General features: G+C 59.0%; 2 protein-coding genes across 3 annotated transcripts in view; one reads left to right on the top strand and one right to left on the bottom strand.

Moving 5' to 3' along the window:
• Positions 1-2865: 2865 nt before the first annotated feature.
• Positions 2866-8335, top strand: HSD11B2 (hydroxysteroid 11-beta dehydrogenase 2; the record flags this gene model as incomplete). Of its 2 annotated transcripts, XM_081031683.1 has the most annotated exons (6): positions 2866-3240; positions 6498-6710; positions 6826-7011; positions 7107-7244; positions 7422-7643; positions 7956-8335. In XM_081031683.1, the coding sequence occupies exons 1-6, from the start codon at positions 2976-2978 to the stop codon at positions 8126-8128; spliced, it is 1197 nt and encodes a 398-aa protein (XP_080887809.1). In that variant the 5' UTR covers positions 2866-2975. The 2 variants fall into 2 exon arrangements, with proteins under 2 accessions (XP_080887809.1, XP_080887808.1); XM_081031682.1 differs by lacking the exon at positions 7956-8335 and having other exon boundaries at positions 7107-7250; positions 7422-7831.
• A 485-nt stretch (positions 8336-8820) lies between these two features.
• Positions 8821-13863, bottom strand: part of ATP6V0D1 (ATPase H+ transporting V0 subunit d1) — a 40510-nt gene continuing 35467 nt past the window's right edge. Inside the window, exons 4-8 of the mRNA XM_081031684.1 lie at positions 13384-13463; positions 9992-10069; positions 9704-9880; positions 9522-9599; positions 8821-9426 (exon numbers count right to left, since the gene is read on the bottom strand). Coding sequence (XP_080887810.1) covers positions 9265-9426; positions 9522-9599; positions 9704-9880; positions 9992-10069; positions 13384-13463 — 575 coding nt within the window. The 3' untranslated portion in view covers positions 8821-9264. The remainder of the gene's footprint in view (positions 9427-9521; positions 9600-9703; positions 9881-9991; positions 10070-13383; positions 13464-13863) is intronic.

Here is a 13863-nt window from a genome sequence, read left to right on the forward strand (position 1 = left end):
GGTCAGGGGACAGAGCCTGAGCTCTTGGAGACTGCCACTTGACACCCCCTACCCTGCACATTTTTCCCCCATCCTCAAATCCAGCAGTCACCTTCATTTTATCCCCTTGAGTCACACCCTCCCTCAAAGGCCAGCAGATGGTGCCAGTGAGCTGCTGGACTCAGCTGGAGCAGACCAGAGCCAGCCTGCCAGCCCCCCACCCATTCATGGCCCTTCAGAACTTGGGGCATGCTAAGAGTTTGGTTCAGTAGGTTTCTGAGCAAGTGGGGGCAGGGGGCAGGATTAAGAACTAAGGGAGATTAAGGGCTGAGGGTTTAGGGGTGGGGTGGCTCAGGGGTTCTGCTCCTTCTGGTTGCCCTTCATTCCTTTGCCCCTGCCAGGCCCTGCCTTATCTGCTGGGGCTCCTGCTCCCCTTCCTTTCTCTTCCCCGGAGGCCCCTGGCAGCCCAGACTCCTGGGTCTGGCAGAGGCTGGTTCTCTGCCCCTGGGCATGCACGATCTGGCACCAAGCCTCAGACAAGGCTAGGCCAGCCACTCCCAGCTATGACTGCCCGAACCACCTTCTTCCTACTTCCAGAACATCTCTCCGTGATGAGGGGTAAGGAGTCAGCTGCTGCGAAGGCCCCAGGGGGCTGGAGTGTGGATCTGGGAAGGAGGCCTGGCCTCCTGGCTTAGGAAGTGGGATGAGTTGTGTCAGGGGGCATTTATATAAAAATGTGGCAGATCATCTAGTCCCACAAGACCCAACCACACAAGATTAATGGTTCTGTCCAAGGTGGCAGTGTCCCAGAGGCTGAGCCGGAAACATCCTGTCCCCATCCTAGCTATCCTATGTTCTACAGCCAGACAATTCTCTACACTCCACCTCAACAGGTCTTTCTCCCCATCACAGGCTTCCCAAAGAGTCACGATCCTTCATGGTTCCTTCCCAGGATGGTGTAGGATCCTGTTTCTCAGTCTCTGTTCTCACCTTGCTTTCCTGCTTCTAAACCCCTACCCTTCAACTCCTGCTCTGGCCAGTGCTGGTACTACTTATATGGCCTTCACTTTGAAGGCTGCCTGGGACCCCTCCTCCTCAGCCCCAGAGGGAAGCCTCTAACGGGCTGAAGTTGGAGACACTACAGCCAGACTCTCAGTAGGGTGACTAGAGCTGGGTCAGGGTCCCCCCAATCCAGGGTCTACAGCTCAGATCAGGGAGCCAGACCAAGTGTACTGTGCTTACCTTTGGGTCTGGGCCATAGAGGGTAACAGGAATCAGAAAGTTTTTTTGGGGAAAAATCTTTCCCTGAGTTTCCAAAGAATTACCCAGACCAAGGAAGAGTCTCCTGAAACACTCACAACACACGTGAATGTCCTCACAGGCACACACAGAGTCATGGCACAGGGACAAGCCACAGAGCCCATGGACATGAGCGTATACAAATAAAGGCACACACAGGCACACAAGGTCATATACCCAAGGTCAGGCACCCCAAGCTAGTCCTGCCTCCCAGGGCCAGGGCTAGCCTGTCATTTGTACATACAGGAGGAATCGATGGGGGCACAGGAGTGGCTCTGGGCAGGATAGGGATCCTCCACACAGAGCTGTCCCCTTAGGTGGGTCTGGCTCCAAGGCCCCTCATTGAGACACCCCTGGCCATGAGACCATGCCTGGGTGGCAGAGAAGTCTTAGGAGGAGGCACTGCTTTGAAGTGCTGGCACAGCCTGGGCACCTAAAATAGAGAATGGGCAACAGAGCTGGGATCTTCCAGGGCCTAGTACGGCAATGGATGAGGGAGACACTGGGCAAGGCAAGAGGCCCACAGGAAGCAAGGAGCCCCTCTGCAATAGGCTCCATCTACTGCCCTCAGCATAGGGCCTGGCAGACAGGTACTGGCACCAACTCCTAGTGCCTGACAGAGCCCTGGCATGGATGCCAAGCACAGGGTGCCAGACACGGGGGTGGGGGGGCTTCCAGGCCACACACAAACACAAACCTTCATACACACAGGCAGGGAAATGCACCCACATTCACATCACTTATTTTATCCCCTGGGGAATCATGGGAATAGGGCAGGCATCACCCAGTGCAAAAAAGGCTGCCCTCACTGACTCCTCAGGTGTCTCCATTGGCCTGACTCTTGGAGTCCGTGGGGTTGGAGGGTGGGCTGAAGGTAATGGGAGGCCTAGGAGCTTCCTGTGACCCCACTCCTTCCCCTCCCACGCATCCCCCTACTCCCCTACACACACACATAAACTTGTGTGGCAGGAGGAGGTGGCGCGTCAACCTGCTGCCCCCAGCCCCGCCCCAAGCTGGTTTTGTGGCCGCGGGCAGCTTAGGTGTCAGGGTGCATCAGGGTGTGTGTGCTAGGGCCCTGCGGCCGCGCAGGGCGTGGGAGTATGGCGCGTGTGCTGGCCGCCGCGGCCGGGGGAGGGCGGGCTGGTTTCCCGCGGTGTTCCTGCAGGCGCGGCGATAGCGGCGTGCTGTCAATGTGGGGCGCTTGGAGGGAGGATGTGCGTGTCCTCAGGTGTCCCGAGCAAATGTAAGCTGGCTGTGTTCACCTGGGAGCGGCGGCTCAGCTGCCCGAGCGCGCGTGCGGGAGGCGCAGGGGTGAGTGGATGCGGGCCACGCGGGCTAGACCCACCGGCCCTCACCTCAGCGCGGCCCGCGGCGAGGAGGCTCCTCCTCAAGTAACTTTGGGACTTTGTTCCGGCTTCTTCGAAAGCGGATCTGGCCGCGGGGGCGGGGAGGAGGCGGGGGCACCTGCCCCGCAAGGGGTGCCAGGAGAGAAGTGGAGGAAAGCCCCACCCCCTCCCCGCCTCCGCTCCGCCCTCTCCCGCCCCCTGGGCTCTTTATAAGCTCGGCCCGAGGGCGAACCGTGAAAGCGAGTATTTCTCCTGCCCCTGGCCGTTGTCTGCTGCACCCGGCGCCCCTCATCCAGGCCCCGAGTTCCTATCCCTGCCCTCCAGCCCGGCCACCACCCCAGCCCCGCCGCCATGGAGCGCTGGCCTTGGCCGTCGGGCGGCGCCTGGCTGCTAGTGGCTGCCCGTGCGCTGCTGCAGCTGCTGCGCGCAGACCTGCGCCTGGGCCGCCCGCTGTTGGCGGCACTGGCACTGCTGGCCGCGCTCGACTGGCTGTGCCAGCGCCTGCTGCCCCCGCTGGCCGCACTCGCCGTGCTGGCCGCCGCCGGCTGGATCGCGTTGTCCTGCCTGGCACGCCCGCCGCGCCTGCCTGTGGCCACTCGCGCGGTGCTCATCACCGGTGAGTGCGCGGGGCGCAGAGCGGGGGGACTCCAGGCTCAAGGGGGGACCGGACACCCAGAGGGCTCCCACGGGCACAGTAAGGCAAGGCGGGACCCCCAGCGCAGGAGTAGGAGTCCCCCTCCTCTAGGTGCAAGGAGCGAACCAAGTAGAAAGCGAGGCACCTCCCCAAGTCCTGGTTAACTACCTGCCGCTGTAGGCAGTGTTGGAGGAAAGAAGAGGCAGGAGTGGGTAGATGGGCAGAGGAAAGTGGTGGCTGGGAAAGATGGAGTCTCCTGGAGTTTGGAGTTTATGCTAATACCCCTCCCCAAGAGAGCGAACTACCTGGACTAAAGAGGTTCGTCACCCCTTGAGCTCTGCTAAACGTCTACATGTGGGATGCCTCATCTCTTCCCTGGGGCCAGAGGAAGGCACTTAGACAGGCAGTTGGGACCTCTACCCCCACGATGGGCTGGGATCTTGAGGTCACAGATGAGCATTCAGCTGCCTCACAGATCCCTCCTCCCACCCCCAAACTGCGAGGTAGCCTCCAGATCCTGCACCCAGCACCCCACCCACAGTTCTCCTGGTCCTCTATGCCTAGGAAGGAGATCTTGGAGACCTGGGCTCAGGTGCCTCTGGCCGCCTGGCTGAGCTCCCTTTGTCTGGAGCAGGAAATAAATCTGTCAGCAGATCAAGGGAAGGGGAAGGGGGGCTGAGGCCCAGTCGGAAGTGAGGAGGGGGAGTAAGGCTGGGGGCAGTGGCTCCATTGTATGGGGGAAGGGCAGCTTAGTCTGTCCCCCAGTCACCATGGCTTTGGACAGGTGCTCTTGGTTCTGCCTTTGAATTGGGCTCGGGCTGGGGGCAGCCACCAGACTGGCTTCTCAGAGACCTCAGTCCAGAGGGGGGCCCTACACGATCAGATGGAGCTGGGAGAATTTCCCAGAGGAGACCATCCTTGAGCTGGACCTCAGAGGATGAGTGGAGATAGGTGGAGTATGGAAGGTGTTTTGTATCAGACAGAGGGTGCAGAACAAAGACTTGAGGCACGAATGAGCATGGCCTGGATAAGGGACAGTCAGTAACCAGTCTGGCTGCTGGGATGTGGTGGGATGTAAGGTTGTTTCCTCAGACGGGGCCTTGAATGCCGGGCATGAAGCCAGACTGTACTGAGGCAGGGTGAGGGTGGCACAAAGGCTTTGCGCTTCAAGCAAAGAGAATGGAGATAGAACAGGGCTCAGACTGAATGGGAGAGACTTGAGTTCAGGGTACAGTGTGAAGCCTCAGGGGACCCCAGTTGCAGGCGTTTGAGGGTGATGACAGACCCTCCTGGTATGAAGCAGGGACTAGATTGTGATCTGCCCCCAGGGATGGGGCAGCTCCCCTCTTGCCTTCTAATTTGTGAGCTGCCTCAACAGGACCCAGGACATCTGCAGGTACTCGTGTTCCCTGAGACCTCACTTCAGGCCTTGGTGCTGCTGCTTTCCTTCTCCTAGCCTTGAGCCTGAGAGGGAAGTGAGAGGAGCCTTCTGTGACTTGAGCTCTCCATCTCTGTTTCCAAAGCTCCACAATGAAGGTGGAGGGAGGTGAAGAGGACTGCCAAGCCTACCCAATCTAAGCATCAGATGTAGGCCTCCAAGTTTCTCAATGCCCCCAAACTCTGGGGGTTTCATCACCTGACTGCTAGGCAAGTAGGTGACCAGGCCCTGCCTCACCTGCCAGAACTGCCACCCACCCCTCTCTGAGAATGCCCCTGAGAACTACTGGCCAAGGCTGCTCCTGGAGCTCAGTCCTGGCAGGGTTTGGGCTGAGTAGCTGGGTGCCTTGTGTGCATATTTGTGCACTGATGGGTCGCAGGGGTCTCATGGGAGTGGCCCCTGTGTTACTCACTTCTCACTGCAGGTAAGTTGGAAGTATATACAGGTATTGAGTGTGTGCAGGTGAACAAGAGGGTGTGCAAGGTGTGGGTAACTGTGCTGGGATAGCAGAAGTAAGGCTCCTGGAAGCCTCAGTTACCCTGTCTGCTCTGGGGGATAGCTTAGACAAGGGGTTCACTCTCCTCCCCCAGCCAGACTTGCCCAGGAAGAACCTCTCAGCCTGGACTGGCTGGCAGGCCCCCAGCCACATGAAGCCAAGCTCATAGGCCCCTGCCCAGCTTGGTTGTCTGAGCGGGGGCAGTGGGGGTGTGGGGGTGGGCGGGGAGTCATCCAAGAATGGGGAGGAAGAGTGGGGGAAGGCTAGTGAGGGAGGAGCCTCCACCCACAAAACTAGGATCAAATGGATCAAGAAAGTGGGGATTTATCAGACTCTCACTCTGGCTCTGCCTAGTGGTTCCTCTCTCTACATACCAAAGACAGGAAGTTAAGCCTTCAAGAATGGTAATTGACCTCAGGTCACACTTCCGTGAGTGTGGGAAGGGATTCAAATGCAGGTCTGTTCTCCATCCATCATTGTCCTTGTTCTGGAGGCAAGTGGTCTTGGGGCTCAGAGAATGCCCCACTGTTGCAACTGATTGGAATTCCAAGGGTGTGGGGTCAAGGGGGGAGGCCAGGATGGGCCTCCAGCTTGCCTAGAGCCTGGAACAACAGTAGAGGGTATTGAGGCTAGGAAGGGAAGCGGGGCTCAGGTTGGGCAGAGCCTGGAGAATGAGAGTAGAGGGCTTGGGCTTTATCCTCGAAGCTGTGGGGGGCTTGGAAAGGTTTTCAGCAGCAGAGTGATAGTCATTTTTGGAAGGATCCCTCTGGCTACTTAGGTAGAGAATAGGTTCTAGGGGCGAGATGGGACAGGACTAAAGAGAGGACTGCTTCAGTGACCAGGTAAGAAGAAGCCTGGGCAAGGGCAGTGAGAAAAGGGAGGCTGTGCAGTAATACTGAGCATTCCAGCTGAGGCCTGCTATCATAGGCAGAAACACATAGGGGCTGGGACTGAGTCTCCGGCAGACCTGGGATAGAGTCCCGACCTTACTCTTTCTTTGCTGGCTGAGTGACTTGGGAAGCCACTTAACAATACTAAGTCTCAGTTGCCTCACCTGTAAGCCATCTTTGATGGGGTCACTATGGGGAGTCAGGGAGATCACAGCTGTGAGAGTCGACACTCAGGTGCTCAGCCAGAGGAGCAAAGCCTGCCAGAGGTGGGCCCAGGAAAGGAGTGAGGGCTGCTGACTGCTGGTAGGTGGGGTATCCAGGGGCCTGGATCCAATCTGGACCCTGGTGATCTTGGGGTTGCCTCAGGCTGGACTGGGCCACAGTGGGAGTTCACTGGCTGCCCTGCCCTGGCCAGGCTGTGACTCTGGTTTTGGCAAGGAGGCGGCCAAGAAGCTAGATGCCATGGGCTTCACGGTGCTGGCCACTGTGTTGGACTTGGATAGCCCCGGTGCCCTAGAGCTACGTGCCTGCTGTTCCCCTAACCTAAGGCTGCTGCAGATGGACCTGACCAAGCCAGCTGACATTAGCCATGCACTGGAGTTCACCAAAGCCCACACCAGCAGCACAGGTCAGTAGGCCTGGCTCCCCCGGGAGAGAGGTGGCTGGGTGGGTGTGGAGGGGCAGGGATTGGAGGGGTGCTGTCGGGCTGACCTCCAGTTTCCCTCCTTGTTCCATGCCCTCAGGTTTGTGGGGCCTGGTCAACAATGCAGGCTTCAATGACGTGGTGGCTGACGCAGAGCTGTCCCCAGTGGCCACGTTCCGCAGCTGCATGGAGGTGAATTTCTTTGGCGCACTGCAGCTGACCAAGGGCCTCTTGCCACTTTTGCGCCGTTCGAGGGGTCGCATAGTGACTGTGGGCAGCCCAGCAGGTGAGTGTACGCGCGTACCGCAATAGAAGAGGAGCCGCCCGGGATGCTAGAGCCCATGGCCCAGGCTCAGCTGCCCACCCCCACTCCACCCCCAGGAGACATGCCATATCCATGCTTGGGTGCCTACGGGACCTCCAAAGCGGCCCTGGTGCTGCTCATGGACACATTCAACTGTGAACTTCTGCCCTGGGGGGTCAAGGTCAGCGTCATCCAGCCTGGCTGTTTCAAGACAGGTGAAGGTCAGGGTTTGGGGTAAAAGCCTGGGGCTGGGAAAACAGGGGTGTGGTGGTGGTCTTTTCTGGGGTGGGCACCGGTCTGAAGAATGAGCATGACTTTGGCCGAAGGCAGGTCTCTGGTGGGATAGGTAGGCCTGAGTCTGGCTTTGGCTGACCGTACCACTCCTTCCCCAGAGTCAGTACGAAAAGTGGACCACTGGGAGCGGCGCAAGCAGCTGCTGCTCGCCAACCTGCCCCAAGAGTTGCTGCAGGCCTATGGTGAGGACTACATCGAGCACTTGTATAGACAGTTCCTGCATTCGCTGCGCCTGGCGCTGCCCGACCTCAGCCCAGTTGTGGATGCCATCATTGACGCGCTGCTGGCCGCTCAGCCCCGCCGTCGCTATTACCCCGGCCGTGGCCTGGGGCTCATGTACTTCATCCACTACTACCTGCCCGAGAGCCTGCGGCGCCGCTTCCTGCAAGCTTTCTTCATCAGTCCCTGTCTGCCAAGAGCTCTGCAGCCTGGCCAGCCCAGCCCTACCCAGGGTGCAGTCCAGGGCCCAGACCCAAACCTGGGCCTTTCCCCCACGGGAGCCCACTGAGCAGTGTACACATGTGGCCTAGCTGCTCCAGCAGAGGCGGTCCCATGAGCCCTTGACCCTCCCCTGGGCATTGTGACCCCCAAGTCTGCCCTAGAGCCTACCCACTGCCAATGCCCCAGGCCAGGCCTGGTGAGGCTGAGGCTTCTCTACTGCTTCAAGAGCCTAAACAGACCCTCTGGGGCACAGGGCTCCACCCTGCACCTTGGAAAACCCAGGTGGATGGGGAGTTTAGTGCAAGACGTAGTTGTAGCATTTGACAGAATCCCGCAGACAGTGCCTCTGCAAACGAAGGAGTGATGGGGTGGGGTGGGGACCCCCTCAGGATTACTTCTCAGCACAGTACCTCAGTGCTGCAATTCAAAGGGTGACGCCCAACTGTTTCTTGACTGGATCAAGAATTAGGGCCCCAATCACCCACTCCAAGCCCAACAAGCCACAGGGAGGCTGCATATCCTACTTGCCTGATTGCCATTTTTTAAATAAAGATATATTTTTATTTCTCCTAGAATGGGGGAGATGCTCTTTGGAGGGGGTGACAGACTGGCTGTGTGATACTGGGAACTGCCTGGGGAACCCCTGGAGCTCAGCATGGGGGCCAAGGCTCTGGGCACAGACTGTGGCTCCCACCTCCACCCTTCATTGACCTTGGGCAGATCATTTATCCCTAGGTTGGCGTTTCCTCTTAGTGGAATGGGGGTGATGACCCTGGCCACGGGAGTGGTGCGGCTCAGTGAAGCAAACAGGGAGGCCGGGTCCGTCCAGGGCCAGGACCCAAGCCTCCAGTAGAGGCTCCAGTGACTCCACGGCCCTGGGGAATCTGGCGGCACAGGAGCGGGTCGGGGTCAGCCTGGGGCTGCCAACTGAAACTGACCAAAGAGGTAGAAGGCTGAGGCCCAGTGGGAATGAGCCCAGTAAGGGTGCACCGAGGGACGCTGGGGGTCTGGGACAGGAACTAGGGAGGGCCCAAAGCAGACAGCAGACAGCTGGGCTTAGAGAGGACAGTTTATTGTTCAGACGGGCAGAGCTGAAGGAGGGGAATGCACAGCTCCTTCCCCCATGCCCCAAGGACACACACACTATCCTTCCCGTGGGCCATGGCTCTGGGGGTGACCCACAGAGGGGAGAGGAGGCTCATATTGCCCCAGGGGTTCTCAAGTTAGGGAGGGGCACAGAAGTGACCACATGCTTCTCAGACACGTCAACGGCTGTAAACAGGGCTGAGGGGGACTTCCTTGATCTGGAGGGGGGCCTTGGTCCATCCTTGGTGGGGGGAGCATGTACCCAGTCCCTTTGTAAGCCCAAGAGCAGAGCATCAGGGAAGCTGGGCAGCCGCTAGGACAGTGTGCTCCCCGCAGGGTAGGCAGGTGAGCTGTGGTCTTGGTCACAGCACACAAAGACACACACATACTTGTCGGGAGCCTGGGGCCAGGCCACTAGAAGATGGGGATGTAGTTGTCAATCTTGGCGCGGTGGCGCTGGGCGATGCACTCGGCGATCCACACAATGTTGCGACACTCCTGCTCTTTGAGCTTCACAAAGGCGTAGAAGACACCAAAGTGGAACTGGTTCAGGAAGGCCAACTTGTTCAGTTTCACCTGTGGACAGAGGCAGGCACGGTATGCGGGTGGCTGTGACTGCAGTCGGGCCTGAGCCACCAACCCCAACCTGGGACGGGAAGGCCTGCACGCACCTCATGCTCGAAGAATCGGTCCTCCAGGGTCTTGTCTCCAGGGTTGCTCCCTGCACCCTCGAAGAGCAGCTTGTACTCCTGGCCCAGGGGAGTGGCGGGAAGCATGAGCATGAGGGCACTGTTGGGTGTGGGCACACAGGTGCCAACATGCCCGCCCCCCGTCCTGTGGGCAGGGCACTCACCGGGTAGTAGTCGGCCACGTTCTTCACCTGTTCGTAGTCATCAGCCCGAGCCAGCTGGGCCAGGCCCTCCGGGTAAAGCCGCCCGCAGTGCGGAAAGAGCTTGGCACGGTCCTCCTTAGACAGCTCTGTGCCAAAGGAGTTGATGGTGATGATGAAGGCGCGGCGGTCTGCTTCAAACTGTGGGGCCAGTGCACATGCAAGGAGAGAGGGTGCAAGGAAGGCAGGAGCTAGTCAGTTGGCAGGGCTTCCCCCGGGGACCAGCCGGCGGGAGGGTGGGCAGGCACTCACCTCTAGGATGGGGCACATGGCATCAGCCGTTGTCCCGCCCAGTAGGGTGCAGAACTTGTAGAAGGACTCCAGATAGGCCTGTGCAGAGCATGGGGCTTGTTCAGCCCTGGCAGGGAGCCTGGCGGGCCTGCCAGGCCTCCTACTCACAGTCCCCACTCTCCCTCCCCAACCCTTTCATGGGGAGTCCAAACATCACACCCATGCACTGGTCAGGGTAGCCCCATGTCAGAGCTTCTGAAACAGCCACAAACTCCAGCTATTAAACAGCCAAGCATCAGTAGCCTGCTGCCCTTTTCCTCACCCAGAAACGATTTCTGGCCAACTGTCTGCTGCATGGTGCAGTGCCGCCCACACTCTCATCCCCCCGAAGGCCGGGCTCAGAGAGGGTCTCCGTCTTCCCCATGCTGTTCTATCTGCCTTTCCCCCCAGATCTTGCCTCTTCAACCTCCGAAAACCACATGTCGATGGGCCAGTGAGGGAAGGTTACTCCTGAGAGTTCCTGGAGATGGTCTGGACTGGGTGCCCTGGCCCCTCTCGGCACCCCACCTTCCAGAACACCTCCTCCTTCCCCCATCCCCCAGGCATTATGCAGCAGGAACCAAATTGTCAGCCCAGTTCCTGCTGAGGGATGGTTCTTGCCTACACGGATGGAGGTCAGCCCATGTAGAGCAACAACCGGACATACGGGCTGCCGACAGGAATGAGCACTTCCTGCCCAAATTGGATCTGCTGGGCATGAGGAGAAGACAGGTCAGCCCAGGCCCCAGGTCCTTCCCAGATCTAATAAAACCAGCCAGACACAAGCTTCCTTCCCTGCACCTCTCCATGTCAACGAAGGGGGGATTGTCTTGTGGCCTCCCTGGGGAGCTCCCTTTACTCAGACCCTCCTGGGTCCCATCTGGTGGCATGGTCACAGGGACTCTGGCTTCACAGGCTAGATATAGAGACTATTCTTCTGAGTTGGGGGTAAGAGCTGGGAGGCATGGAAAGCCTTCTGTGCCACAATCTGCCCTCCAAGGTGTAGATCCAAGGTGTACCCACTACCCGCTGACTTGGGCCACTCGCTCTGCTGCCCCAACGGAGGAGGTGAGATGAGACCTAGTTGTCAACAAGCCCAGGCCCAGCCCGGCCAACAGTATTGGGCAAGCTGGTCTCAGAGGAAGGCCTGAGGTGACCACTGGGCTCACAGGAAACAAAAATCTAGGACAGGTCGGGGAGTAAGAAGCCTGGAAGAGGAGAGTGGACCACAGCACAGAGGATCCCCAGGAATCAGAGGGCTTGGGTAGCAGAAACTGCTGCCAACCCTACTATAGCTTGGGGATACTGTTTAGTCCTTCTGGTACTATCCCTAGCGCCTTCCTTCCCTGCCAGCCAAGCTGGCTATGCCCAAATCCCCAGGCCTGCCCCACTGGGGTCTGTAGTTCCTGTGGGGAAGCCACTAGCTTTTGCCCAGAGGCTGACCCCAGGGTGAGGAGGCTGATGGGACAGGCCCAGAATCTCTTCTGGACGCTAGGGCAGCTGAAGAAACTGGCAAGACCCCAAAGGCTCAGGTACCAAGGTCACCTCCCCACCCCCACTCTGTGCCCTGGAGGAGTCTGCCAGCCCATGGCTGTTGTGCCAGCTGCCTACAGTTCCCACCCAGCAGGCGGCTGAGGGTCCGCCTAATCTCCCATCTGTGGCCACTGGGCTGGTACATCGCCTACTGGGCGGGTGGTCCTGGCACAGTGCCTACAGCATTAGACCGGTGTTTACGAGCTGGTGCCCCAGCAGCCCTCACCAGTGACTCCAGCTAGAACCAGTTAGGCCCGGTGAGTGTGTGGGTGAGGCTGGGGGGACAGCCGCACCCCTCACCCTGTCTCAGGGCAGGGAACCCGGCAACAGGCCAGCTGGGCAGGAGGGAACACACACACACACACACACACACAGAGCGCTGACTGGCTAGCCTGCCTCCCTACTAGCGAAGTGGATGAGAGGACTTGCTCTGCAAACAGGCTGAGCCAGGTGTGATCCCCTGGGCTGCCAGTGTCTCACAAGTGGCTTCAAGCAACCTACCCTACTTCTCTGAGTCCTCAGTTTCCTCACCTTACACATGGGAATTCTGACGCCTACCCGGCTCCTAGGGCAGTGCTAAGGATTGAAGAAGCTGATAGTCTACCTCCCTCTGGTCTCCTCCCCTCTATCTGTCCTCCACATTGCAGCCAGGGGGCTTCCTGATGATACTCTGACCTTTTGGAAATCTTTGCTTGCTGACCCTCCCCACAGGATAAAGTTCTAACTCCTGGTCTAGCATTCAAGGCCTTGGGTGACTTGATCCTATGCCTGCTTCTTTCTCTAGACCTACCTCTTACTGTCCTTCTGGAACATGCCCTTCCACAGCAAACTGCCTGCCACTTGGCCCATGCTCCATGCTTGCTTCTGCATGTGCTGTTCCACTGCCTACACCACTGCTAACCTCCAGGCAGGCCTTTCACTACCACCACACCCTCCCTGCTCTCTGGCCCAGAACTCTGCAGGGAGATAGGAGGGCCTGGGGCCTGGGCCCAGGCTGCAGCCGAGAATCGGCCCCCTACAGCCAACCAGGGCCGGAGACCCTCACTGTAAAGCTCCACTAGACAGATGTTCTCAGGATTAGGTCAGCGGGGCCCTTGGCCAGGGCTCTCCTCAGCCCTCCTTCGGGGCCTGCCCACTGCTGACCCATGTTCCTGGCGGCAGTCCATCAGGGTCCTGGCACCAAAGCTCAGTACCCCACCATAACTAGAGCTCAGCCTATCCCAAATGTCCCTCACGGATGGGTCTCTGGCCAGCCCCCTTTCTTGGCTCCCAGCTCTACTCCTAACTTCTAGGCCAGGGCAGTGCTGATAAAGCCCACTCTGTCTCCAGGGGTCACCAGCATGTGCCACAGCCTGGTGGGAAGCAGAAGGTGGGGGGGCTGAGAATGGTGGGACATGGCACTGGCTCTAGGTCTTGGAACCTGAGAGGGACCCAGGGACCTGACTATACCTAGCTGAGTCCCTCCCCTCACCGTAGCTAAGCACACTGTTGTCTCTGCTCAATGCCCGTTCTTGCTGGCAACAGTTCAGGAGGGGTGAGCCTGGGAACTATGGCCTGGGTGGTGGCCCATGACCCTCCGGGATGCAGGGAGAGCAGCCATCCAGGAGCCAGCTCTGACAAGCCAAGCTGTGGAGCACCCGCCACTCCTGCTGATCTTATCTGGGCCCCCCGCGGGCGCCACGGGATGGAGAACCTGTTCTATGCAGCCTTGTGTCCATCACGGGAGCCAGAAAGCGAGTGGGAAAGCCCCTGGGGTTGGAGCCTGGTGTAGCTGCACCCTGCCCGGGCACCCTATGTCAGTCACACGCCCACCCACCTGCAGGCCAGCCCCCCACTGCTACCTTGTAGAGCGTGTTCCGGATGATCTCAATATTCATCTCATCGAGGTCCTGCTCTGAGATGCAGTCCTGGAAAAAAGCCGCTGGGGAGGAGAGGAAAGGCTGGGCGTGAGGGTGGGTGAGTGGCCTTAGCTTAGGTAAGAACCCTGCTAATGTTCACCTGCCCCTGCTGGCACATGGGGCCCCTGCCACATGACCCATCTGGCTGGGTATTGGGGGACCCCTACCCAATCTGGGCTATTGCCTTGGAAGTGGCAGGAGCAATACTCAGGGCTACATGCACTGACCTGAGCTTCTCTTGCCTTCTTGCTCCTAAAACTGATTTATAAAGGAGGCAGTCAGCCACAGCATGATCTAACCACTGCTGGGGCAGACCCAAGCTCGGACTATGCCAAAGACAGGCTTGCAGGAGAGGCCATGACATCCTCCCTTCTGGAGGGGCAGCTGGGGATTTGGGGTCTGGCGCCTACTTCTCTGCACCCC

Source organism: Rhinolophus hipposideros (genome assembly GCF_964194185.1).
Source record: "Rhinolophus hipposideros genome assembly, chromosome: 21".
Classification (NCBI taxonomy): domain Eukaryota; kingdom Metazoa; phylum Chordata; class Mammalia; order Chiroptera; family Rhinolophidae; genus Rhinolophus; species Rhinolophus hipposideros.